This window comes from Brienomyrus brachyistius, chromosome 11 (assembly GCF_023856365.1).
Source record: "Brienomyrus brachyistius isolate T26 chromosome 11, BBRACH_0.4, whole genome shotgun sequence".
Taxonomy (NCBI): Eukaryota; Metazoa; Chordata; class Actinopteri; order Osteoglossiformes; family Mormyridae; genus Brienomyrus; species Brienomyrus brachyistius.
This window is the reverse complement of record NC_064543.1, coordinates 1,810,298-1,837,784: the sequence shown is the minus strand read 5'-3', so window position 1 is coordinate 1,837,784 and position 27,487 is coordinate 1,810,298. Positions and strand designations below refer to the sequence as shown.

General features: G+C 48.2%; 1 protein-coding gene and 1 long non-coding RNA gene across 2 annotated transcripts in view; one reads left to right on the top strand and one right to left on the bottom strand.

Moving 5' to 3' along the window:
* The first annotated feature begins 217 nt into the window (after positions 1-217).
* The window catches only part of pias1b (protein inhibitor of activated STAT, 1b), a 42,917-nt gene continuing 15,647 nt past the window's right edge, over positions 218-27,487 (top strand). The window contains 2 exon segments of the mRNA XM_049030121.1: positions 218-288; positions 21,043-21,478. Of these exon segments, the coding sequence (XP_048886078.1) occupies positions 265-288; positions 21,043-21,478 (460 nt within the window). The 5' untranslated portion in view covers positions 218-264.
* On the bottom strand, positions 24,704-25,528 carry LOC125751398 (uncharacterized). Its single transcript, XR_007400608.1, has 3 exons — positions 25,293-25,528; positions 25,164-25,206; positions 24,704-24,776 (listed from the first exon to the last, which is right to left on the bottom strand). It is a non-coding gene; the product is annotated as an uncharacterized LOC125751398 (long non-coding RNA).

Sequence of the window (27,487 nt, the reverse complement as noted above, 5' to 3'; positions counted from 1 at the left end):
ACCGGGAGCGTCAAACCCCTAATCTTACTGCCTGTGATGATGTAGTTTATATTGACGGTTCATGCCATGGTATCCCGTCCTACGAGAACCCACCACAGGACAGCTTTAAGACCACAAACACTCACAACTTCATTAAAAGATAACCGACATGAAACAGACCCACTCAATGCGCAGTATATTTGAAAGTGTGCGCGTGTACGTCAGCGTGTCACACGTCCGTCCCACGTGCCGGGGGTTGATCACGCCTGCGCCAAGAGTAACAAGATGGCGGAGAGTGCGGAACTGAAGGTAAAGCGCAGCTCCAAACCTGTATTTATTTAATAGGTTAATAATCGCTATTGCACCCAGTCGCGTTCGCGCGGCAATTTTTTAAACGCAAGCGAACTTTATTACTTGCTTATCTGTCCGCATGTAACGGGGGAAAGTCGAGGCTTCGACCGTCCCCACTTGGGTGCGATTGCTGTGCAGTGTGGACATGTTATTGTTGATGTTACGAGCCCTCCGCTCGGCTGGCTAGCTGGCTAGCTCGCCGCGGGCTCGACGCATCTTTTCTGGGCACGTCGCTGTGCCGAAGGGAGGGGAGCGTGAAGGGAGCGTGCCGCCAAGCGACAGTACCGTCGCCGTGCGCCGGCGAGTCGGTGGCGGCTAGCGCTCCGGCGCCAGGCTGTGTTGACGTGCTGTCAAGCGGCGGTAACGGCAGGAGCGCTGCGCCGCTGTGTGACTGAGCCGCCGGTCCGCTCAGCCTCCCCCGCCGACCCGTCCTTCTTTCTGCTGCCTGTATATGGCTCGTTTCTCTTTATTCATTTCCCCACGAAGTGAGCTTAAGCGATAGGATGGACACGGCGCCCGTGCGTCGTGTTTGAATTGACTGACGTACGGAGAGGGGCGCAAACTGGCTCACATACGGACGTACGGGGGGACCGCTGTCGCTCGGGCGTCTGCTGTCGCTAAAACGGCCGAGATGCACGTTTCTTAGCGCGGTGTATGGTTATATCCTGCATCTGCTCATCGCCGTTTGTGTTAACTTGAAGTTCCAGGTATTGAGTATTGGGTAAGTATGATGCCGGTCATTTTTCATTATAAAATACCATGCCGTGTATTTCATATACCGTGACTTTGTGCCGGATGTTCAGCCGAATCTGCATTGGCTTACCTCATTGATGCAAATGTGTACGTCAGATGTTTTGTGGTTTAATTTAATTTTGCAAGTTGCCTGTTGGATCTGTCCCTGTTGCAGTTACTCCGCATGTTCATCCTATATAAATCTGAGCACTTATGAGTAATTTGTCAGACCTGTAAGTAACAAAGCGCAGTATGACTGGAATTCATTCCGGAATGGTGGTAGTAGATTAGAGTGGTCGATGTGTATCTTTTTGTCCAACTTCCCCTCTGCAGCTGCGAGGAAGGCACACTGTCTGATCTGATCGAGCCTTCATTCCTCCCGTTGTCTTCTGTGGATGTTTGTATGCACCTCCTAATTGACCTGTTGCTTTGAGATTTGTCGATATGGCTAATAGGCAGCGGTGGATACATTGTGCCATATTCATTATTTACACATTTATAAATATATAACAGCACTCTTATTGCCGCTTGTTAGAAAGCATGACACGTTGCCCGGGAATGAAATGTACAGATTAAAAAAAAAAAAAAAAAAAAAAACTAAAACCAAATTTAGGCTCGTGTATTTACTAAGATGGAGTCTCTGGCCACGATAATGATCTCACTCTTTGTATCACCATGGAATGCAATGTTTTATTTTATTGCTATTATTATTCTTCCCTTCCTGACCTCTTGCGTACTTGCAAAAGGGCATATATACCGATCATAGATAACTATTGTTTTAACACAAATAATAGTCACCATGGGTGGAAAATCCAAAGTCTGAAGAGGAAGTGCAGCGGCATTTAGAAATGTCAGGGATGTTTTGTGTGTTTGGGATACACCTTCATACTTAAGTTTGACACGATACCCGAGCAGTGGATGGAAGTTTGTCTTGAAAGATTCTGTCAGTCTCATGCATATCGCCGCCGTTTGTGCTCTAACCTCATTGGAACTTTCATAGTTTCACTAGTGGTCTGTGGCATCAAACAGTCCAGTTCAGCAGAGTGGCATCTGAATTGCTGAGTGTAATTGCAGGACTGCAGTCATCTACACAAGGCTCGGCAGTTACAGCTCCTATGGCCTTGTCTGGAATGCAGAGTCGTTTCTCTGTTTCACAGTCTGTAGAGCCGAGTCTAGAAGTGTCCATGTGTGGGTGGAGAGGGAGAGAGAGAGGGAGAGAGAGAGGGAGAGAGGGAGAGGGAGTGCGCATATATGTGTGAAGAGAGGAGCCGGCTAGTGCCAGGTAACACTGAATTGCATCTGCTGTGGTGGATCAGGGCACAAGCAGCTTGCATTGACCTGTCGCCCAGCCCCAGGCATGCAGACCCCAGTCCGTCTGTTCTGGGGTCATGTCTTGAGGATGTCATGTGCCTCATCTCAGGTTTGTTTATCCAGTGACCTGCAGTGGATCAGTTCCCCTCTTGTATGCAGTATTTCTTTACATATTTAGCTCTTCAGGTTAGAACTCTAGGTAGCACCGGTGTTTCAGGAAGTGAACTGGGAATTGAAAGGCTGCTGTTCTGGGCCCTGGGAGATAACCTGCTGTAACCATAAGCACAGTAGTTTTAATGGAAAAATCCATTGAAATTCTGTCCTTTTCTGTTTAACGTGGTATGAATCTTATTCCAAATATTGCTTGTTTATTTAACCTAAGTAATAAAAGGAGCCTTTTCAGGACTTACCTGGTCTGTGTACTTGGCTGGTAGTTGGCAGTGTCTCCATATTTGCCACGATGTTGACCAACCTTCCAGTAGCACTGACGATGCTGAGGAATGGAGCATTAGGGACCTGAAACCTTCCGAGGTTTTTCAGTTTGTCTATGTAGAATATATACATAGTTGTTGAGTATATTGACAGACAGAACATCATCTAATAATACAAACCCGTAGTTACAATGCCCATTAGACAAATTCTGAGGATTTACAAAGATTCTACTTCCCATAGTGTACTGATAATGCTTCTTATTGAGCCAAAGGTAAGGTATTTATTAAAGTTGCCACTGTTTATACGAATTTTAAAGTAACTTTGAAAAAACATAATTTTATACTTTAAATTCTCATTCAGCATGTAGACTTGGGATTTTCTAAAGTATTTTCTAAACCACAGGCAGCGCCCAGGTTACAAATGAGATCCATTCCCTAAGTCTGTCTTTAAGCTGAATTTGTAGGTAAGTCGGAACAATAAGAATACAATACGCAATAAGAGTAATAATATCACAGTGATAATAAGACTCCATGCGGTGCTGTACTGTACCTCGGCCGACAAACCACTAAAGCCACGCAATGTTTTCACGAGTGTCACAAAGTAGTGCACACATTCGTTATTACGAACCATAGTATTTAAGTCAAATTTTTTATAAAATAGGCTTTATGGCAGTCCGTTTGTAAGTAGGAGTTGTTCTTAGCCCAGAGACTGCCTGTAAGGTGTTACTGTAAGTGTAAGAAGCTCTAAATAAGTCTGCTATTTAATAAGAATAATAACCCTCAAACTGTTTCCAAATGGCAAAGCTTCACTCTGTCGTCGTGCGGGCCTTATTAACATGCTGCTGTTGCAGTCATAATCAGTTAATGCTTTTTCAACACCAGATCATAAGGATAATCAGCCTTTTAATGTTGATCAGGCTGCCTCTTGGCACATTGTAATATCTACTTAATAATCACAATTTTCATAAAGTTGAATCAATATTTTCAAAGACTCAAAAGTAACAGCAAAATTTACAAGACTTCTAATGATAGTGACATGACATTGTTTTAACTTGTGAAGTGCTTTTTAGTTTGATGCATGCTTTTGTGTGTAACAGTCACCAGATGCTACTTTTGGTGATGATGTGTGTTAGAACATAGCCCCCCCCCCCCGCTTCTGTTCTTAACTTAAAATAAATTGTTGTAATACAAGCAAATCTGTTTCAAAGATGATTCCGTTCTGACTTTAAGAAATCTAGCTTTTACCGCTGGTTCCTGAGAAATCAGAGGCATGTTTATACATGACAGTAATGCTTTCTTCTGCAGACTTTTCCTTTGCACAGAATTCAGTCCCACTACAGTAATGTTCGAGACCCTCGGTCTACAGTAATGTCCTCTTTGATGTGATGAATCGAGGTATAACGTCAAAGCCTGGTTTCGTAGTGGTCGTCATCCTTTGTTTTGACTGGAGTAGACTGGATCTCTAGAGCAGAAGGGTTTCCTTGTACCGTTCTTATTTACGTTGTACTTTAAAGCATTCAAATAAGAAATGTGTGGAGGGAAGAGGGTTTGCATTGACAGGAAGTTTCAATTATCCAGTTTGTCTTTTTAATATTTAGCTCTTTGGATCCACAAAGTGTCTTTATAGGGATATGGTACGGTTCAGGGACCGTGAAGCCGCTGGGTTTTCTTCTCAAATATTTGCCTGATGGGCAGCAGTTAGCATAGTGGCTAAGGACCCTCACTTGCTTGAAGGTTCCCAGGAGAGTCCATTCTCTTGTTCCCTTTGGGGCGATGCAATTTAATTTAATTTAATCTTAATCTTTTACATGTGAGATGTTCCTCAGCATGACGCGATAGAATTGATATTACGTTTGGAGGAAGAACATTGGTTAAACAAATGATTAGTGCAGTTAAATATTATTTTATTGTCTTATTTGATTTTCTTCACTAGCTGCTGTACTTTTTCTTATAAACATTCTTTCATCTGAATTTCCCTTCTTGAAGATTTTTGAGAGCAACGAGGTGAGAAATGTCCAAAAATTAAAGTGAAGTTGTCAACTAGCACTAAGTGTAAAATGGCGACCTCGTGCCACCACGAAGCCAGGAGCTCTTACCTTAAGTGACAGAAATGACAAGGTTTGCTCAGTGGAAATGACACATGGCAAATGGAGTAGAGAACATGTTTTATATTTAATACAGGTTTGAAAAATATTTTTTAACTGCATGTGAATAGGTGCCTGGGCTGTCCTTAGAAACTAGTTGTGAACTTCAGTCACCTTGGCTGCTGTCCTAAATCCCTAAAAAAACAGTGGGCAGTAATATGTGTCTAAGTGTCTTCGATGCAGCTGCTTAGGCAGGTAAAAGCATTTGACTGCATGCAGGCCAGAGAAACCTTATCGCTGTAACTCCCCTATCATCTGAAAAACTGCTTGCTTCTGTGCTTCTGGAGCTTAATGATGGTGTTTGCAGCTTGGAGGCCAGCAAGGAAGCAACCCCCCCTCCCCCCCAAGCAAATAAGGTTTGACATGGGAAGTTATACAGGCCTGGTCATATCTACAAAATCGATGGTAAGTAACTTGGTCAGTTTTTTAGGGGCAGGACCGAGGGGGTCTTGGGCATTAATCAGCTAAGGCTTTTGCAGAAACCCGCTGACCCACTTGCTGAATGACTCACGGCATGATGGGAATTTCTCTCCAGGAAGTGATAGGAGAGCTGAAGGACTGGTGAGATGTTTGAGCTCCATGCTGTCATTACAGTTTGGGTTGGGCCTGCTTTTCCCTTTTGTGTTGGACCACACAAGTGCGTTTGAGATGAGATGAGACAGATGATCGGGAGGTTTGTATTTCTTGGTATTATGCAGTGAGTTGATCCCGTCTTTCGGCGGCCATGCCAAGGTGAACGCCAAGCAGTGTTCACGTTGTTTTTGCAGAGCGAACATCTCCTTATGACGATGTTCTTACTGGTAGTAATATTAACAGACGTGTCACAGTCGGTACGCCGATGTGACCTGGGAGAAAACATTTGGAAAAATAAATAAAAGGCTCCCCCTGAAATTTAACACTGAGGTAGGTTTTAACCATAAGGATGATCTTCTCCAGCCTCCAGGTAAATATTTTGGTCTGTTGTGGCAATTACTTAGCAAAGCTCTTTTCTATCGGCGCGTGGGCACTTCATACATTGTAGATGTACAGACAGGTTTGGGCACTGTGGGCTCTACCAGCCAGCCCCCCCCCCCCCTTCCCCCCACTCCCTGATAACAGCGCTGCAACGGCACAGAGAACATTATCTGTGGTGCCCAGGCTGTGAGGCCGCGAGGCCGGAGATGATCCACCACTCCATGGAGCGCAGCACACGCATTAACATTCCACAGGGTGCTTACAACCAGGCTGGATTACTGAGCAGCGAAGCACATGATACCTTTGCCACATATCGGCGGTGCCCTTGTTGTCGTCTGCTGTAGGAAGTTATAGTCGGAGCCTTAGTGTTTTACTGGCAGCCGTTTTGGAACTTCATCACCATAGAGATGACCCTCATGTTCCTGTTCAGCACCTGTGTGGCTAATTAAACATACTGTGAGTGACCTGTGCTTGAGAGGTTTGAATTCTTTTTTTTGCTTGCTATTAAGGCTCACTTTGTGGGTTTCCTTGCAAGTGCTGCTTCATATTTCACATCTTCATGTGTCCCAGTGACTTTTGATTCTTCTTTGACTTTCATTTTCACCTGAACTCTGAGCTTGCTGCGCTTTTTGATAATAGTATTTTTCGTGGCGTGCCGTGAATTTAAATGAACCAAACATGGGTGGCATGGTGGTGCCACTGGGCTCCAGACGGAAAAAAAACTTTAGGATCCATTGGCTCGTAAACCCAAAATATTTAGGAGCCAAATGCTTTTTTTAGGAGCAATAATCTCCATCACATGCCAAATGTGAAATAAATGTAAAAATACTTCCATGCCACATTTTGTCTCCGGTCTACCTCACACTGTCTTCTTTCCCGTATCTGAGCTCATCTGCCTACTATTGCCTTCTGCATTATTGTACGTAGTAACAGAAGTATAAATTAGAGATGCACCGATGGCAGCATCGGGTATCGGGCCAATATTGCGCTCATATGCTCATAGTCGAACTCGTAAAAGTTCTCCATTCCAAGAACTGATACCACTTAATTGCAGCATTACGTTAAAGCTCAAAGCTGCTGGATATTTTTTTTGTGCCTCCCAATCAGATTTTGGCATCTAGCGAGAGATTCGTCAACCGGAAACATTTGAGAAGGAAAAAAATGCAGAGAACAGTTATTGGCAAATTGACGCGTATATGCGGAGGATGTCAGTAGTTTGGACATATTCTAAGATAAGGGGCGACGACAGAAGTAAAGCTGACTGTAAGCTCTGTTCTACTGAAGTGTCAAGAGAAGGAAGGGAGAGCATGTCATTTAACACAAGCAATGTGATCAAACATCTGAAGATGCACCATTGAGTTTGCTAATGCTGGCAGAGAAAGACCACAGCAACAAACTTTAGCGCAAATTCTGGAGACGTAATTGAAAACTAAGCTGAAGCGTTATTTATATCCAACATTAAACTAAACAAGTTCCATCACCTAAACTAAAAGGTTCCATCCCCAGTTTAAGTTCACCCCGGGGTGCACGCCGTCTCCGCTGACACGCATGCTGGCAGGCGGCCAGTCTCAGTCCTTGTGGTCTGCGTCACCGAGACGTGTAGTTACATTTCTGGGGAGGTGCACGTCTGGCTGTGGTGTAGGGTCTGCAGCTACATCATACTTATGGTGTCGATTCAGAAGTACGAATCAGCATTTGTAGTCAAGGGTTTGTTTCTCTCTTAGGACATTTGCAACTGAGAACTGAAAATCCTGATATAAATGAGTTGAAAACTCAGGCTTCAAGTAAAGTTAAAAAAAAATAAAATAAAATATATATATATATATATATATATATATATATATATATATACTGAACAAAAATATAAACGCAACACTCTTGTTTCTGCTCCCATTTTTCATGAGATGGACTTAAAGACCTACAATTCATTCCAGATACACAATATTACCATTTCTCTCAAACATTTCTCACAAATCAGTCTAAATGTGTGATAGTGAGCACTTCTGCTTTGCTGAGATAATCCATCCCACCTCACAGGTGTGCCACATCAAGATGCTGATCTGACATCATGGGTAGTGCACAGGTGTACCTTATACTGCCCACAATAAAAGGCCACCCTGGAATGTGCAGTTTTTTGCTTTATTGGGGGTCTGGGGACTCAGAACCGGTCAGTATCTGGTGTGACCACCATTTGCCTCATGCAATGCAACACATCTTCTTCGCATAGAGTTTATCAGATTGTCAATTGTGGCCTGTGGAATGTTGGTCCACTCCTCTTCAATGGCTGTGCGAAGTTGTTGGATATTAGTGGGAACTGGTACACGCTGTCGTATACGCCGGTCAAGCACATCCCAAACATGCTCAACGGGTGACATGTCCGGTGAGTATGCTGGCCATGCAAGAACTGGGACATTTTCAGCTTCCAAGAACTGTGTACAGATCCTTGCAACATGGGGCCGTGCATTATCTGTCTGAGTGGCTGGTCTCAGACGATCTTGGAGGTGAACCTGCTGGATGTGGAGGTCCTGGGCTGGTGTGGTTACACGTGGTCTGCGGTTGTGAGGCCGGTTGGATGTACTGCCATATTCTCTGAAACGCCTTTGGAGACGGCTTATGGTTGAGAAATGAACATTCAATGCACGAGCAACAGATCTGGTTGACATTCCTGCTGTCAGCATGCCAATTGCACGCTCCCTCAATGCTTGTGGCATCTGTGGCATTTTGCTGTGAGACAAAACTGCACATTCCAGGGTGGCCTTTTATTGTGGGCAGTATAAGGTACACCTGTGCACTACCCATGATGTCAGATCAGCATCTTGATGTGGCACACCTGTGAGGTGGGATGGATTATCTCAGCAAAGCAGAAGTGCTCACTATCACACATTTAGACTGATTTGTGAGAAATGTTTGAGAGAAATGGTAATATTGTGTATCTGGAATGAATTGTAGATCTTTAAGTCCATCTCATGAAAAATGGGAGCAAAAACAAAAGTGTTGCGTTTATATTTTTGTTCAGTGTATATATATATATATATATATATATATATATATATATATATATATAAAAATTTACTTTCACTGTATGTAGTATGTGATATAATCCCATTTTACATGTCACATAATATTATACCTATATAATGAGAAGTGTAACATGCACACGCATATATAAATATAAAATATTTGTTACATTTAGTTTTGCAAAGGTACGGAAGCATTGTTTAAGGTGCAAGCCTGGTGTTGCCTTGCATATAAAAGAATGATCACTGTCTCTTCCACACAGTTAGGCAAAAGACTACAGCTTATTAATTAAACACTGGTATTGGATCGGTACTCTGTATTGGTCGATACCCAAAGTCCAGGTATCGATATCGGGACACAAAAAGTGGAATCCCTAGAATAAATGACTTGGAAATATGCAATATGTAAGGAAGACAGCTGTGCTATTGCACGTGAAGTTCACACGCATTGAACAGGGTTGCCAGCTCTCACGTGTCTGGCGTGACACTCATGCTTTTAGACTCGCGCTCACGCAAGAAATCTTACGGCAAATCTATATTATTCCATTATAAACCTAAAGGAAGCTTCATCAGAAGTGTTGGGGTAGTTTGCAAACCCTATAGATTATTTACAAGGTAATGAAACTGTTACATGAAAATGCGTGTGCGGCCTTGTGTCGAATTGAAAATCCCACACCAGCCAGCTGACCAAAGCTGGCAACCCAGATTTAAATATTAATTACAATTTGGCCTTAAACACTTCTGGAAAACGAAGGGGTTTTGCTTGCTTTTGTTGAAAGATATTACAACCGGACCTTTGAATAAAACGCTAACTACGGCCGTGTAATAGGGTTTTAACCCAAACCCGCTTTCGGGGATACCTCCCTGGTATTCTCGCTTGATGACGTATGTGGGGATATGCGGATCTATACTGAAATATTCAGCGGGTTCGAGTTCAAACCTTAATTGTGGTAAAGTTAGCTTTATATGCAGTTTTCCGGCTCGATATTTTTCAGTGTTTGTGTGTGCGCGTTTCACGTTCAGTAGTCCAGCTGACTTGCTTAAAGTCACTAGCGATCAATGGACGCAGTGCAGTTATTAATAAATATGTATAAAAACACTTAATATGCAAGTTACATGGTGTACAATGTCCCCCATAGTTTAATGCTTTAATACTTTATCAGTCCATAAATAGTCACTCTTGTATTTGAAATGGACACAGTTGCGTTATTAATGGTAACGGAAAAGTATTGCGGGATCTCGCAATAGTCCATCGATTGTTTTTTCCCCTCCGTCCATGCCCCATCCAGGCATGCTCCATACCTTCTGCACCAAGCTGCCAGATAGCGTGAAGAGTTTCCATTGCAACAATTTAACAAAACCCGCCTGATCTGTCAACACTGCTCTGGATCGATTCATGTGATTCGGAAAGACTGTATTAGAGTGCACACAACTAAAAGCTGCCACTTTGCTTGCCTTTTTATTTTTTATTTTCTTGGATTGTCAGAGGCAGTTGCCATTGGCGACTGGAATAAAAAAACTACTCGCAAAAGAAAAAAATCTAGTTGCACTGGCGACCATTTTAGTCACCATCTGGAGCCCTGTGCAGTGACTAACACTGTTGTCTCACACCACTGGGACCTGGGTTCAGGTCTCTGCAAGGCTTTTGTGGAGTTTCTCCCTGTGTCGTCGTGAGGTTTGCTCCAGGTACTCCCACCCCCCAGTCCAGAAACATGCTGAGGTCAATCGGAGTTGCCAAATTGCCCATAGCTGTACTTGTGTGAGTGCCCTGTGATGGGTTGGTGCCCCATCCTAGCTTGTTTCCTGCCTTGCCAGACCCCCTGCGACCCTGAATAGGCGATGGATGGGTGGATGGATGAATGAACCAAACGTTAAGAAATAGTCATAGCAGTCGAGGTAAATAAAATGAGTACAGAAAAATAAATGAATGACCCGAGAGATTAATGAGTGTTACTGAGAGCGGATGATTAAACCAGGCTGTTTAAGCTGCTTGAACAACCTGTAAACATGCTTGAAAAATCGAAGAATTCCTGAAATGAGTAAGTGAGAACTAGCTTTTTCAAATGTTCATTTTTAAGGGCCACCCAGCCGGGCACTCCTGCTCTCCAGGCAGGCTCCACACAGCCGTTGGCATATGCAGTGATATTTTTGCCGATTGTATGTCTTTGGTCATGTGAAAAGGGGGTCCAGGCTCAGAGGTCATAGCGGGAGATGCTGCAGGGGGTGTAGCTGTGGTGTGGCAGGCCCTGCTGCTCCCTTTTCTCCGAGGAGCAGAGGAGATCCTGAGCCCCCCCCCCCCCCCTTTGTGTGTGCAGATTACTTCCAGCCGGGCATCCGCTACCCATTTGTTGGTTTTACAGTCATTTAAACACGTTAACCCACTGTGTGCCAGCCTTGGTATGTGTGCAAAAATAAAATCTGATGACCTGCATGTTGGGTTTTTTTCCCCTTAATTGATGGGTACATCTCTCTTGCCATGTGCGTGGGATTGTGGGTAATCAGGATTAATAATGCAATGTCAGCATGCTACTGTAATCCAAGTGACTGGGATTTTGTGTGTTGCATGTGGGAGCTGCCTAGTAGAAGGGCCCCGAGTTGCAGATGTTGTATATGCCATTAATACTGCACTTTGACGTTGTATTTGTCATGAGAATATGGCGCTTTGACATAGTCGAGCAGACGTCTTGTCTTACTGTGCTCGTGCTGTCAGCTTTGGAATCCCTGCTATTCCCCCTTATTCCCCAAGAAATCCAGGACAATTGCTGGAAAGGCTTTTTCTTTCTCTCTCCAGTGTTTTATAATATTTGAGATTACATAGCTGCTTGACCCTGTTTCTTTGAAATATAAAAATTCAGCAGTTATTTTTGGATGTTTATCTTGGCGAAATTGAATTTGTTTGGTATTTTGTGAGACTGAGGGCACATGATGGGGACCAGGAATTTTGTATGATATAAACCTGCAGAATGTTCTGGAACTGCAATGTTTAGCTGCACCCTAGACAAAGCTGCTCTTAGCCAGTGTCTATTGGCGCTTCTTCACTGCCGCCAAGAACCAAGCTGTACCCAAGCCGTAACTGCGCTGTCATGGCCGTGATTACTAGCAGGGTTGTGTCACCATGCATGGATTCTGCTCATGGATTACCTGATGGGAAAACGGGGATGTACTATATATCATTCATTATTCTACTGTCATACATCGTGATGCATTCCTGATGAGCAGGAACTCAAATTTCCAAACTCCTACAAAAAAAAGCACTACTGAACAGCTGAACAGAATGGATTCGCAAGGTAAATTTACCCAAGCAAATGCTAATTCCACTAACGTTTGATGTTAATATAACACGGTGAGTCTCACAGATGTGCTAGAACATTAGGAAATTAGCACAAAGTAAATCATGATGCACATGGTGTGAACGATAAACAAGATTGTGCCGAGCCTTCTGCAGTGGAAAACCGAAGCGAGCTGGAACCACACTGTAACTAGCCTCTATTCGTGGTATGGCTCCGGTATTGGTCGGTTCCTGTATAGCAATAGAAAAGTGCCATATGTCACTTGGGGTCTTGAATATTTAATAATGGGGCAGTTTAAAGTAATTTGTGCTAATTCTGGACTTTTACCTGATCTTCAGAGGCTAATTCTTGCGCATGTGCTGGAGCAGAGGTGGACTTTGAAAGGTTTATCTTCCGCCACACTAAGGACGACAGGAACAGCCTCCGTCTGTCGCAGGGCTCTGCTTGGTCTGTCTCCATCATCGTTCCCCTCCTGTGCTCCCGTAGACCTGGCTACCGTGTCCAGGTGAACCGTGTGGACTGCTGGGAGAGGCCCAGCCGCACAAAAGCCAGAGCAGCAGGAACCCGGCCTGGCAGAGCTACGGTGGCAGGAGCGGCTTCTCACAGCTGCACCGCATTAACGAAATGGGAGATCAGCACGTCAAAATAAAAGCCAGCCGCAGTTTGACATAATCAATATAGGCGAAGCTTTTGACTGTTCAGCGTTCTGCAGTAGGGGATTGCGTGCTTACTGACACGCAATAAAGAGCACAACATGCACACTAATTGCTGGGATTGTTAATGGTTGCATTTTTTGAGTGGTACAGAAATTAATATTTTATTAGTCCTTTGGTAGATGAGCACTCCAGATGAGAAGCATTGAAAGTCTTAGTGGACATTCTGGGATGGAGATTATGACTGCTTGTTTCCCCTGTTGGTGCAGGCAGTTTTAATCCTTTTGTTGTTAATACTAATCCATCTGATGGGAGAGCTCCAGGCTGCCAAAAATAAATTCATCTACCCTAAAATACATGCCTTCTGGTGATTAAATGCATTGAGTGTGTGAATGGGGAAGAGGTTGGTAATATGGGATGTACCGATGTGTGGTTGCCATGTTGACCGCGTGAGAAAGCAGCAGGGTGACGGTCTGTGTGCAACACGGTGGCACAGACTGATTTCCGTTCGGCTAGAAATGGGCGGAATGCTGAAGCTGCCGGTCCCCTGGCGCTACGGAGCTGCGTGCCGGCCTTCCGCCGGGGGCCAGGTGTGCAGGTAGGCCGCCTGTTTGTCTGCTCCCTCAGCTGAGGCTGGTTTCCTGTCGTGTTTTTGTGAGGGCGAGACTTTGAAGTGACCCCCCCTAAGGATGGGGGGGCAGCTTTGTGCCTGTCTGAGGTTGGGGGAGGAGGTGTGTCTGACAGAGAGCAGGCATTCATTCCTGTGTAGAAGGGCTGTGAAGGGCACTGGGAGTTTGTCCCCCGCTTGCCTGCACTGTTGTACCTGTTGACGGGTCATTAGTGCCCTGTTGTCCTCGTCCTCCCCCTTTTGCTTGCTGGCTAGCAGGTGTCGTCTCCGTGAGCCTTCGTGTCCTGAAACATCTAGCTGAACATGCCCTGAGGTGATCCACCACAATTTGAAATGTACACACACCCAGATGAGGCTAGGCCTCGAGCCTCGACGGGCACGCCGCCGCTTTGGTGACGGACTGACGCAGAGGTGGGAGAGTAGGTTCCTGGAGTAGCCCGGCACGCATTACCTGTGTTCAGTGTCTGTGTTCAGGCGCATCCTCGGGTGGGGCTGCTAAGGGGATGTTTTTCCGGATGACCGGTGAGCAGCTTCCTGGCTTTGCGCTCATGTCCAGTCCCTGGGCTCTGGCAGCATGACCTGGCTGGAGCAGCACCTTCAGTCACTGGTGACTGTGAAATGCAGCAGTGTGCTCTGACCTCCCGCTGTGACATTGTAAAGGTGGTGCAGCTGGCAAAAAACACATGCCCCCCCCAAACAAAAACATTTCCCAAACAGCGAAGACGTTACCCCTCCCTGTGCCCTCAGCTTTATAGATGGGCAAAGTGGAAAGGAAGGATTGGACTGTTCATACTGAGCCAGCGAGCAGCGAGTCTCTTAGTTTGGGGGGGCGTGCAGGTAGGTTGGCAGGAAGAATAAAGAGCTGCAGTCTCCAGCTGGGAGCCTGGGCTTATGTAATGATCAGGTAAAATGCCCCCGCCTGCTGGCAAGCGCCATCTCCTGGGCTCAGGTGCTGCCCAGTAAGTGTCAGCTGTTTGGACGTCGCCGCGGTTATGCACCCCGACCAAGACCACCGGGGGCCCGATTCACGCTGTGGACTCTCGCCACCTGCGAAATCGGGCGATGCTCAGGTGCAGGACTCCGAATGGAAAACCTGGGTCGCATTCCCAGGGGAACGCTGGCGCGGCCCCTTTAAGAAATGCGTCCAAACATGTCTGGGAGAGGAAGGAGAGGGCAAAGCATGTAAACAGTGCAGGGAGCACTGAAAGCTACATTCAAGGCCTCTCTTTTGAATGAAAATTACAGAGTGCTTTGTCTTAAACTGCCTGTTCCTTTGCCTTTGGAGTGACTTTGCCATTTTATTTGGATCGCATGCCACGTTGGTGGGGAGTAGCGGGTAAATGGCTGAGCATGTAACTAAGGAGGGAAATGCGACTGAAAGGAACCTCCAGGAGAAGAGAGACGTTTTATTCCCTTCATTAGATGGGGATGTTTTCGGGAGGACATTGGTGTCTCTGCAGTGTTACTGCATGATTATATTGGCAAACAAGCACTGTTGGTCTGCCTGTACTGCCACTGTCCCTGCCCCCACCCCCGTGTGCGCTTTAGCAGGGTGGGACGTGTCAAGGTCCCTCGCCCATGCTAATGTAATTGGGCTTGATTAGCGGCTGTAGCAGTCCCGTCTCGCCGCGGTTCCTCTGCCGGATTAAACGCCGCGCCGAGCGCGGACCCTCCACAGAGGCAGTCGGCGTCTGCTTCAAAGCTCCATTTTGTTTGCCTGTCTCATCTCGTCTCGCTGCTGATGGCGGCCGGAGTGCAGCGCTGGAGTGGGTGTGCTTGTGCTCAGTCTGTGTGTGCGAGTCCACGCTGCCTCGTGGCCACCTGTAGCGGGACACTGTGGCCGGCGCGAGGTCGGGCGCTGGTGCTTTGTCAGGTGCCTCAGAAGGCGGCAGGGCTGCGAGGGTGAGCCTGGGCAACCCATGTAGGGGCCTGTTAGCATGGCATAGCATGGGATAGCACAGCATGGCATAGCATAGCATGGGATAGCATGGCATAGCCTGGCATGACGCCGCTCAGTGTGGCTTCACTTCTCTGTGGGTTTTTCAAAGGCTCCTCTTATAACTGGCTGCAGTGTTTCTTTTTTTAAATGCCATTTATACAGTATAATGATGAGGGTTAGGGGCAGCCATTTATTCTGCACCCCCAGGGCAGCTTTCAGGGTTAAGGGTCCAACGGGATTTGGAACCAGTGACCTTCTGGACACTGGTGCAGAGCGCTAACCCACAGAGCGGCACCCTGCTCTGGGCAAACCTGAGCTCGCCGCAGCACCTCTTAGCCCAGTGAGGGCTTTGGCTTTGGTGGGGGTCATATAATGCGCTTGTATAATAATTTATATAATGCAGAAAATGTAATATTTTGCTTGGCCTTGGGATTCAAACACGACGCTGGACGCCAGCCTGTATGCACACCCGTCCCTGTGCCGGCTCAGACGTGAGGCTAATCCCACGCTGTGCTGGGCTGTGGGACAGCAGGGGTGAGGGAGGGGGATTCTGGGAAGTGGGAGGGTGTGGAGGGCCCCTGCGGCCAGGCTGGGTAACCGGAGCAGCCCCCCCCCCCCCCGGTGATGGTGCATGTACATCGCTCTGTTTGCGCTGAAGCCATTGCTGCGAGTTTGATTTGTTTTAGGAGCACAGCGGATTACGGCTCGGCTCACGGCAGAGAAGTGCCCGGCTCCCCCAAATGATCGTTGCGGTGGTTACCACCGAAACAAGCCTGCGTTTTTATGTTTCCAGAATCCTTTTTTTCTCCTTTCTGTGATCTTGAAATGGAGGCCGAGGGTGACTCACTGAGTTCGCCGCCTGTGCCGTGACCAGTGCTGACACCCGTACCGTCCGCTCCTTTGTGCGGTCCGGGGCCTTCTCCAGATCATCTTTCTTTCTGTGTAACAGATGTGGAAGCGGCGTGTTGAGCCCCCGCCGCACTCTGGCTCGCACGCCTCTGCTCTGCTGGCTATCCGGCCCCCCCTCCCCCATCTTCCTCCTATTGCTCATTTAACACCAGAGCACAACCAGACATGTGACATTGCAGACCAGCATCTTGTAAAAAGGAACCAGTTCAGCAGTGTGTGAGCGTGGCTGTAGTGAATCGGGGAAATTAAGGTATTCGCTCTCTTCCCTCAGCGCAGAAATGGTAATATAAACATTCAGAGCTTAGGCACAGTGTGTACGCTTACAATGCCCTCTTAAAATGTGAGGAATTCATTCCTAAAGGACAGATTTTCTCTGTAGATATGGATTCAATGCTTATGGGCAGTGAAGGAAGAAAATTCTTTTGTTAGTTAAATTTCAGGTATCTCTTATCTTTACCCAGCTCCTTCAGGCCTTCGCCTCCCCTCCCCTCGCATTGCGGGTTCCCTCAGTGCCACTGGATGCTTTTTGTCTCCGGGTTGTGGGCCCCCCTGACCCCTTTGTCCGTGCCCCTGCCCCGGAGCGACTCGCGGCTGTCAGTTCGGGGCCGAAACAGAAACCCGGCAGTAAACCCGAATCTGCCGGTACAGATATTGACTGGAGAAGAGCTCTAGTGCTTTACAATAGCAGTCATTGTTGCTGAACCAGGAACATCAACAAGGTAGTAAAGAGTAACACTTTTACGGATAGTTGTACATGTGCACGTACAGCGTACAGATGTCATGGCACGGGGATGATTCACGCTCATTTAAAACTGGTTTCTAACAGGGTGTGTGTGAAAGGGACCTATACGCTGCGGTGAGCTCGGTGTGTAAATTGGCAGATTTATCCGTGATAAAAGATGACTTTTTCTGATTGTTTGTATTACCCTGCCGTGGCTCTGAGGCCTGTGAGGTAGGTGGGGCTGTAGTTTAGTCATAGAATGGAGTAGATTTAGAAATAAACGAAAATGCGTAGTGGATTGTTGTAGTCGGGCAGATTGTTGTTGTCGGACAGAGACTGTTCAAGGGCAGCACGTGCTGTTCAGGCATGATTATGCTCAAATGTTGCTAGGAGAATCGGGGTTCAGCTCCTGTCCCAGGCCCGATCCCTGCTGCAGATGTTCCTCTCAGTGATCTTTCGCTCGCTTCTGCTGTACGGCATCATGTGACGCATTGTGAGTAAAGAAAGGTGCCCGCTGAGGAGGCTGTGCGTGAGAATAGTCGGCGATGCACACCCTGCTTTCGGGCACGTGCAGCGGCTGAGCGCAGCGATAATGGAATCGAAGGCTGCGAAAACGAGGCTTTGGACTGACCTGGAATGTAGTTGACAAAGCGCAATGCATGTGGAATGTCAATACCGTGACGATGACGATAAACGTATGGTGGTGTTTCTAAGAAGGCGGAACCTTCCAGCGCCTCAATGGACTCTGCACCTGTGAATGCCGGTTAAGCTAATGACGGTAGCATAACTTACAGCTGACACAGACTTCGGCGAAAAACACACTGTCCAGCTAAGGAGAGGCTCTCTGGGTTTCTGTTGTCTTTGCGCGTGTTTGACAGGCATGATCCTCCTGGACGCATAATGAGACCTGGTATCTGGAGCCATGGGGTGACTTTGGCATGACTTTCCCCGCCCAGGGTTAATTCCTGACGCTGGTTCTGATATGGCTCGGCTCGGCTCGGTTAAGTACAACGCGTCCTGAGCTGTAACTCACTTCTTAATTTTGACTCTAACACAGTGGAATGGGAACGTGAAATGCCACTGACTGCTTATTTAACTAGATAACGGTGCCAAATGCAGAGTCAAAAAGCTCTTGGGAGGTATGTGCTTACACTGTGCGTTAAACCTGATAGCCCCCCCCCCCTGCTGTGTGTGTTTCTGGAGTATACAGATATTTACTTTGTGTTTCTTGAAAGTAGTTTGTGATGAAATTGTATGTAAGATACACAAGTTCAGAGCTCCCTTCAAAATTTCCAGTGGAGCTTCAAAGGCCAAGATCTCGCCCTGCAGGACAGCCTTTACTTTCAGAATTTCCTTTCCTTCAATTTTTTTTTTGTAGGTGAAAGACAACATGTGGGAATGATTCTTTTTGGGATCCAGTTTATGCATCTTGGGCTTGATCACCCTGTGCTGATTACGTTTTGTTTAGAACTTTATTTTCCATCTGAACTTGAAACGCTTCACTGGAAGCATCGATGGGAGTGGGTGTTGAATTTGTTTTGAGCGCGCTGGAAACCGTACACCGCTGCGAGTATGTGGTTTGGGGGCGAATCTGCACGCTGTGCTGTCGGGCTCGCCTCGAGTGCTTGGCTCCGCTCTCCACTGTCCGTCTGCCCAGCTCTGCTCCGATCGGGACATAAGGGGCCAAATGTTTTTGAATTAATTGTAGGTCTCAAGCTGGGCAGTGAGTCAGCTTTTCGAACGGCAGCCTCTGACAGCTAGGTGATATTTATAGGTTTCTCAGACCGATCGCCGGAGTAAGAAGCCGGGTCTGTGGGCGGCAGTGTTTTTAATGAGAAATCCCTGATGTGGGCTCGCTTGGTTTATGGCCCAGAATTCCTAGCGGCGAGTGGGAGGTGTGGGAGGTGCGGGGGAGCCATTAGCTGCCAGCATGTCCCTCACCCACAGAGCCTTGCCTGTCTCCTCTTTTGTTTCCTTTCTGCCCCCCCCCACCCCCCCAGGCAGTTGGGGCATCGCATATGAACACAGTGGCCTAAGAGTCCCCTCCATGCTCTCTCTCTCACGCCCCCGCCCCACCCCCAAAACATACATATGGTACAGGGCATGCAGTAACTGGGGTGGCTGCTTGCCTTCCCATCGCCACACGGCCTGTTCCTGTCACTGCTCCCTCTGCATGAGGGCAATAACCGCTGGACAGCCTAATGTCATCGTTGAGCCTTGCCACGGGAAATCTGATGTTTATTCACAAAGAACCCGCCCCCCAGCAAACAGGATCTCTGTCAAGACAAATGGTTCTGAAGGACATGCAGTCTTTTTCCACGGATTTAACCGCTAATGGATTACCCCTCCCTCAACTTGTAATCCTCAAAGTTAAACTGAATCTGGAAGTGTGTCGGCAGAGTTGTGCTTGTTTGCGTTCCCGGCCTGTTTGGCTGATCTAATTAAGCGTGGCGGGTGGTACGGCGCGGGGGGAGGCTACAGGCCGGACCTGCCCCCTGCGGGGGAGAGAAGTACCATCAGCACACGTTCAGGTTTCACATCCGCAGCAGCGAAAATCAGCGTTTAGGGGGATATTCAGCTAAATGGCAAAATTTCATGTTTATGGTCACATGTAGATAAAGCTCATTCGGTTTCCTGGCGGTAAAATGCTCTGCTTTGTTCTGCTGTGACATACAGTACTTTGGAAATTTTCTTGGAAAGTAACATTTTTGAAAATCGCTTTGGAAATGTTACTGTTGACAGTGAAACTATAACGTGGTAAAATTACACGATATTTGTGAATTGCGTGTATGAGTCTGTAAATATGGCCTCTTCAGCGAGTGGATTTTTTGATGCTGGGTTGTAGCACGTAATTTTACATTGGAGAACAGGCCTACATGTCACTGTCTAGTTCATCATTGTACATTTTGTGTGGTTTAGCAAAACCAGTAAAAATTAAAGAAGTACTTTAGGTTGTTGTCCACTTACTTCACCAAAAGTTCCATTATTTCATGCTTTGTTATTCAGTATATACTGTACTGGAAATCAACACGAAATAAATCCCTGTTTATGTCAAAAATAGACTAACTGACTGGTTCTTATTCCAAATAAGCATTTCACCATCATTTCTGCCAGTACGTACCCAGTACCTGGGATCTCCAACAACAGTGTGCTTCTATCAAGCTGAGCAGTTCATTTTTAATGTGCATATACTTTCTGTCTCTTACTGCGGCTTTGTTTCCTGTTGCTTTTAAGTTTCCGAATTGCTAATTTTATCTTGCGCCATCCTTTACCTTCCAAATCAATTGGCTTTTTAAAATTCCAGTGGAAAAAATACAAATTATGCTGAAATTGGATGAAAACAGATTTTACACGGTATGTAAATTCTCTGTGACTTTCCTGTGGGCAAACAAAATCAAATGTTACTTGATGACCTAAGAGGGCATAATTCTTCTGTAAAACAAAACAGCGGGTGCGGTTCTTTTGGTCGCAGTCCCCCTTTAGATGGTCGGGTCCCTTCCTGTGGAGGAGGTTTCGCTCATGGGCGTGTGTGCGAGTGAGCATGCATGCACACACCCACCTTGTGGTCAGCCCCCAAACGAAACGAAGTCCCACGGTCTCCACAAGGCCCCTTTCCTGCGGCGTAGGCGTGTCTCGGCCTGAGCTGCCTTGGGTTCAGCTGTCTTCCTGAGCGACTGTCGTGGTCAGCAGTGCTGGGTGGAGGCAGGCTGTCCTGGGATCAGCATCAGCATGGGAAACCCAAAACGTATCCATAAAACAGCCGCTTTTATTTCCCTCTTCGGACTTAATCCAATTACCTGCAGTCCTGATGAGTACAAGATATGACGGCTTGGCTGGACAGCTTGGTATGCAAGAGTGTGCCTGAGCTTTGTCATGAAATGTGGAGCTTAATAAGGACCTCAGATTTACCTCTTCTTTCTTTCTCTCTTTCTCTCTCTCCCTTTGTCTGTGGCTCTTTCTCTCTGTCTCCTATACGATGACAGCAAATGGTAATGAGCCTTCGTGTTTCGGAGCTCCAAGTACTACTGGGATACGCGGGACGCAACAAACACGGTCGCAAGCACGAACTCTTGACCAAGGCGCTGCACTTACTGAAGGCCGGCTGCAGCCCTGCCGTGCAGATGAAAATCAAAGAGCTGTACCGCCGCCGCTTCCCCACCAAGATGGTATCCCCCGCCGAGCTGGCGCTGCCCAGCGTCCACACCAGCAGCAGCTCCCTGGCCGCAGGCATCACCCAGCTGGCTTTCGATAGCCATGGCGCCCCATCGCCCCTGCTGCCCGTCTCCCTGCTGGGGCCCAAGCATGAACTTGGCCTGCCTCACCTGCCCTCGGCCCTCAACCCAGTGCACCCCGATGTCAAGCTGCAGAGGCTGCCCTTCTACGACATGCTGGATGAGCTCATCAAGCCCACCAGTCTGGGTAAGTGTGCTTCTCTTAGGCCGTCTCTCTGCTGTGCTCGGCCTGTCGGTGTCTCTCTCTCCCTGTGCCTGCCCGTCTCTCTGCTGTGCTCGGCCTGTCGGTGTCTCTCTCTCCCTGTGCCTGCCCGTCTCTCTGCTGTGCTCGGCCTGTCGGTGTCTCTCTCTCCCTGTGCCTGCCCGTCTCTCTGCTGTGCTCGGCCTGTAGGTGTCTCTCTCTCCCTGTGCCTGCCCGTCTCTCTGCTGTGCTCGGCCTGTCGGTGTCTCTCTCTCCCTGTGCCTGCCCGTCTCTCTGCTGTGCTCGGCCTGTCGGTGTCTCTCTCTCCCTGTGCCTGCCCGTCTCTCTGCTGTGCTCGGCCTGTCGGTGTCTCTCTCTCCCTGTGCCTGCCCGTCTCTCTGCTGTGCTCGGCCTGTCGGTGTCTCTCTCTCCCTGTGCCTGCCCGTCTCTCTGCTGTTCTCGGCCTGTCGGTCTCTCTCTCTCCCTTTGCCTGCCAGTCTCTCTGCTGTGCTCGGCCTGTCGGTGTCTCTCGCTCCCTTTGCCTGCCAGTCTCTCTGCTGTTCTCGGCCTGTCGGTGTGTCTCTCTCTCTGTGCCTGCCCGTCTCTCTGCTCTTCTCGGCCTGTCGGTGTCTCTCTCTCCCTGTGCCTGCCCGTCTCTCTGCTCTTCTCGGCCTGTCGGTGTCTCTCTCTCCCTGTGCCTGCCCGTCTCTCTGCTGTGCTCGGCCTGTCGGTGTCTCTCTCTCCCTGTGCCTGCCCGTCTCTCTGCTGTGCTCGGCCTGTCGGTGTCTCTCTCTCCCTGTGCCTGCCCGTCTCTCTGCTGTGCTCGGCCTGTCGGTGTCTCTCTCTCCCTGTGCCTGCCCGTCTCTCTGCTGTGCTCGGCCTCTCTCTTTCTTTGAGCCTGCCTGCCTTTCTCTTTCTCTCTGAAGCTCTCTAAGCGTATTTGTCTCCCTCTTCTTTTTCTCTGTCTCTCTCTCTCCAAGTCCCCCCCGTCTTAGCTTGGCAGCCCCCCCCAATCCCTCTTGTCTGCCTTCTCTCTCTCTCTCTCTCTCTCTCTCTCTCTCTCTAAGCCTATCTGTCTTTCTCTCCTACCTTCTCTCAATCTGGGCCTCCCTCCCTCTCAGCCTCGCTCTTTTTTCTCCACTCTCTCTGTCACTCCTTTTTCAGCCCTCTCTCACTCTTTTGCTGTGAACGTTCTTAAGCCTGCCTGTCTTTCTCCTCTCCCTCCCCCACCTCTCTCTCAACCTCACATATGCCTGTCTTTCTCCCACCCCTCCCCCCTCTTTACCTCTCCCTCTCTCTCTCTTGAACCTTTCTCTAAGCCTGCCTGTCTCCCCTCCCCCTCCCTCTCTTCCCCCTTCCTCCCCTCCCTCTCTCTCTCTCTCTCTCTAAGCCTGCCTGTCTCCCCACTTTCTCTCTCAGTCCTCCTGTCTCCCTCTCTCCCTCCCTCTCTCTCTCTCTCAGCCCAGCTCTTTGTTCTCTTGCCTTCTGTCACACAGCCTGTTTTCCTCTCTCTTGCCAGTCTTTTTTTCCCTTTGTCTCTCTATTTTCTGTTTCTGTGCACGTGTCTACCATCGGCCCTTTCACTCGCCTGTCTCTCATTTTCTTGTGCATCTCTGCTTCTCTTCATCTCAACACCCGTCTCTCTGACTCGGTGGTGAGGAGTGGAAGGCTTTCATGTGAGACACAGGAAGCCAGAGGTGTAGCATCCACACCTGCTGACGGGGAGCCCCGAATCGCCCGCGTGACGCGTTATTTTCTCAGTAGTTTCTTCTTTGTTCGCCCGAAATGTGCCAGTCGCGTGGTTTTCCTGTGACTTCCTTCAAGCAGCTGTAATATGGGAACCTTGTGAACATTCATAACAGCTTTGACACAGGGACAGCGCCGACCTGGGGAGGGACAGCGCCGACCTGGGGAGGGACAGCGCCGACCTGGTGTAACTTAATTTCACATTCCACCTGTGACCATCATTCCTTTAGCCCTTTACCCCCAGCAGAACGATGTGCACTGCTTGTTTAATGAAGCTCTCCTGGCCCCGTTTCAGAATTTCAGACCTGAAGCAGCTGCAGGTCTAAAGCACATGGAGTAGAAAGATTCCTTTAAGTTAATTAATATCAGTAACGCTTTTTTTTTTGTCCAGTTGCTAGCACAGCACATGACAGTCTGGCTGAACATCTCCAATCTCCATATTTGAAGTGCAATGCGTACAGTAAGGATGCAGAGAATGCTGAATAGCAGCATCAGCTGTGTTAAGGTGTAAATGTTCCCAAACGTTGCAGAAAGTGACTTTTATTATTAACTGTTTCATGGCCCAATGGCTGGAACGCCGCGGACGGGTGCAGGGTTCCGGGAGCTCGTGGCCCTCATCGGGATTTGTACATTTCCCCTGAATCTGGGGGGGTCTTTGCAGGGATTAGATCCTATGCATGTGATACCCGGTCAGGCATGTTTTTTTTCCCCGGCATTAAAACTATATTGGCAGTTGCTTTTAAGTATCAGTGGGATATATAATTAATAAATTGTTTGAAACTTACCCCCGGCCTGCCCCCCCCCCCCCCCCCGCATCGCCTGGCACTGCCTGAGACCTACATACCTCCGCTGGTGCCTTGTATCGCCTCTCTTGGCCCGTAGCTGTCATGTTCTTGTGATGGTGATAATGCAGCATTAGCTTGCCTCAGGCGCTCTCTGTTCACGTCACGCAGTGCTGGCTGCTCAGCATCGGCCACATGCACCTTTGCATGCGTTTGCAAGTTAAAGCAGCAGCTGAGTGGCCGTCGCATGCCTCTGGTCAGATGAGATGGCTGCAGTGGTGATGGCACGCGCGTCTCCCGTCCCCCAGCGGCTCCCTGAGGAATCGCACCGTGGCTCTCCGCTTGCCAGGCACAGATATTTATAAAGATGGCTCCCCCATACAGAAAGGCTCGCCGACTGTGGCCCCGCCTCCTGGCTTTGGCCTGCTTTCCGAAATCCGCTATATATCACTTGTGTGTGCGCTGCTGTAATCGCAGGCATGCAGTTCTGGGCTCTGAGGTCCTGAACTTCACAAATGAAGCACCTCACACGTGTGCAAATGCACATAGAGGCCCTTTGCCATCATAGTTTGTTACCCCGGTTTGACCTGGATTAAAAACAAATCGAAGGGTTAGACCTTAAATATGGGCAGTGCCATGCAGGAAGGTAATGATCACATGACTGACCAGTGAGGGCTTCTTTATCCCAGTAATAACAGACACACTTAGCGGTAGCTCCTCTTGCTATGGCATGTAAACCCCGACACCCCGAGCACTGACCGCTAACGTTGGTGCACCTTCTTCATCGTTGGCGAGCACTGACCGCTGACGTTGGTGCACCTTCTTCACCGTTGGCGAGCACTGACCGCTGACGTTGGTGCACCCTCTTCATCGTTGGTGAGCACTGACCGCTGACGTTGGTGCACCCTCTTCACCGTTGGTGAGCACTGACCGCTGACGTTGGTGCACCCTCTTCATCGTTGGTGAGCACTGACCGCTGACGTTGGTGCACCTTCTTCACCGTTGGTGAGCACTGACCGCTGACGTTGGTGCACCCTCTTCATCGTTGGTGAGCACTGACCGCTGACGTTGGTGCACCTTCTTCACCGTTGGTGAGCACTGACCGCTGACGTTGGTGCACCCTCTTCATCGTTGGTGAGCACTGACCGCTGACGTTGGTGCACCTTCTTCATCGTTGGTGAGCACTGACCGCTGACGTTGGTGCACCTTCTTCACCGTTGGCGAGCACTGACCGCTGACGTTGGTGCACCTTCTTCACCGTTGGCGAGCACTGACCGCTGACGTTGGTGCACCTTCTTCATCGTTGGTGAGCACTGACCGCTGACGTTGGTGCACCCTCTTCATCGTTGGTGAGCACTGACCACTGACGTCGGTGCACCTTCTTCACCATTGGTGAGCACTGACCGCTGACGTTGGTGCCCCTTTGTGCGGCTGTCTGTGCCCGGGAGCTCCGCTGTGGGTATGTGTGCACTCTAAATCGCAGCATGCGTTTGGCACACCACTGGGACATCAGCGTCACGCTTCATCTCACATTCTTATATCCATGACAACTGGGTGGTCTCACGCCGAGCAGAGAAACGCCTCCCACGGGAGCGATAAGCGACCTTCATTTGCTCGTGCAAACGATGCATTTCCTGGATTATCACCCGGATCCGCTGACTTCAGGGGCTCTGGCTGCATGTCCTCCGGCGCAGCCCAGCTCATACCTCAGCCCTCACGGAGTTTACATTCCCTCCCCTGTGCTCTGCTGAACCGGCTTTATGGTTTTGTCATAAACTGCCATGGAGAGACTCGCATCGAGTCGGCAAGTCCAGCTGAAGCACAGGGACAGCGTTTGCTTTAGCGCCTTACCTAAAAACGCTTCCCCGTTGTACTCACCTCCCCCAAGAAATGCAGACCTCTTAATTAAAAATGGAGTCTTTTTTGATTAATCCTATCAGACATTACAGGACTGGATGAGCTGACAGCAGACTTTGACTGTCAGCCTTTAATGCTGTTTCAATCTCCCAATATTCACTACGTTTGGCTGTTCGTACCAGCCTCACACTGCAGTAAACCAGTCTGGTTTAGAGAGGTCTTGCATGCAAAATGTTCCGTACAAATGTTAATGCAATAAAACAAAATTTTGAGGACAGGATGTAACAGATGACCACAGAAACAAATGCTTTGTCTTGGGTGCCAATACAATGATAGAGATTATTCCCTGATGTAAGCTCCTCACACAAGCATTCCACTGCCCCCATTGGATGGATTTTTGGAGGACGGGCCAATTAGAAGCAGGGTACCACGTCTTATCTCTCTCGTAACTGGTGATTTTAAATTTTAATACCAGCAATGGAGGTTGGCTTCAGATTTCATATTGTATAATTCTTATTGTAGGCAAATGGCAGCTTCACTCGTTCAGCGTTCAAAAATATGGACCAAAAATCATATTGATATTTTTTAGCTGAGCAGCGATATACAATATATATCTCAATGTTTTTTCCCCATAGAGTAATAACAGACAGTTCCAGGTCCAAGCCAAATGTCCCCAGTGTCACACAGGTGCTTTTATTAACGAACAGCTGTACATGTACGTGAAAAAATGCCAAGCAGCTCCACTTCGCCGGCCTGCCTCGTCTGTCTCCATTCTGTCCCTGCATGAAGCACCTGTGAGTGAGGGGGAGGGCAGGGTGCACTTGTGCGAGAGACACACAGGAAGAGGAGGAATGAGCGCACTGGTAGCTCTATGAGTATAATCTTACGGCAGCACAAACTATATCGATATTAACTGTATTGTCTCACCCTATATCTCATGAAAATATTTCCATATGTCTTAAAAGCCCGATATGTCACCCAGCACTAGTTCAGCATAACAGATTCAGGGGTCAGAATGATTTGTCCCTCGGTCTCAGGCTTTTACTGCTCCAGCAGGCAGTAATGAATAACTTTGGTCTCATTCCTCCAGTGTGCATTTTCCACACTGGACTCTGGCTTTGTACATTGTCCTGCTTGTACGCTGTCAATAATTGACTGAGGTAATGACGGAGTCCTTGGGCCAGGTTTTGTTCTTCGGTGGTGACGGTCTGTCCTGCAGGTCCGCTGCATGCTTTTGGACCTGGGTAACACATCACAAGCTTCTGGGGGAGAGTTTAACGATGTAAACATTTTTGCGTATTTGTGAAAGGCTTGTCGTGGTGGGTCTGACTGTAAGGTCAGAGCATAGAGTTGATTTCCACATGGCAAGATTGTTTCTGTTGTTCTCTGTGCGTTACTCGTTAACCCCCCCCCCTCAAACAACAGGTCCAGATGGTTGCCCTGCAAAGTGAGCCCTTGCTTGTGTTCCTCTTCCCTGATTTATTTCTCTGGTCATCTGGGCTCGTGACTTAAATGGGCCGCTTTCCTCTCAGTCCATTACATCTGAGATATTGAGTAGCTTTGCGGATAATTGAGATCTGGACAGACGTTTCATATCGTACGTGTGGAAGGAGCATCTGCGCGCACACGT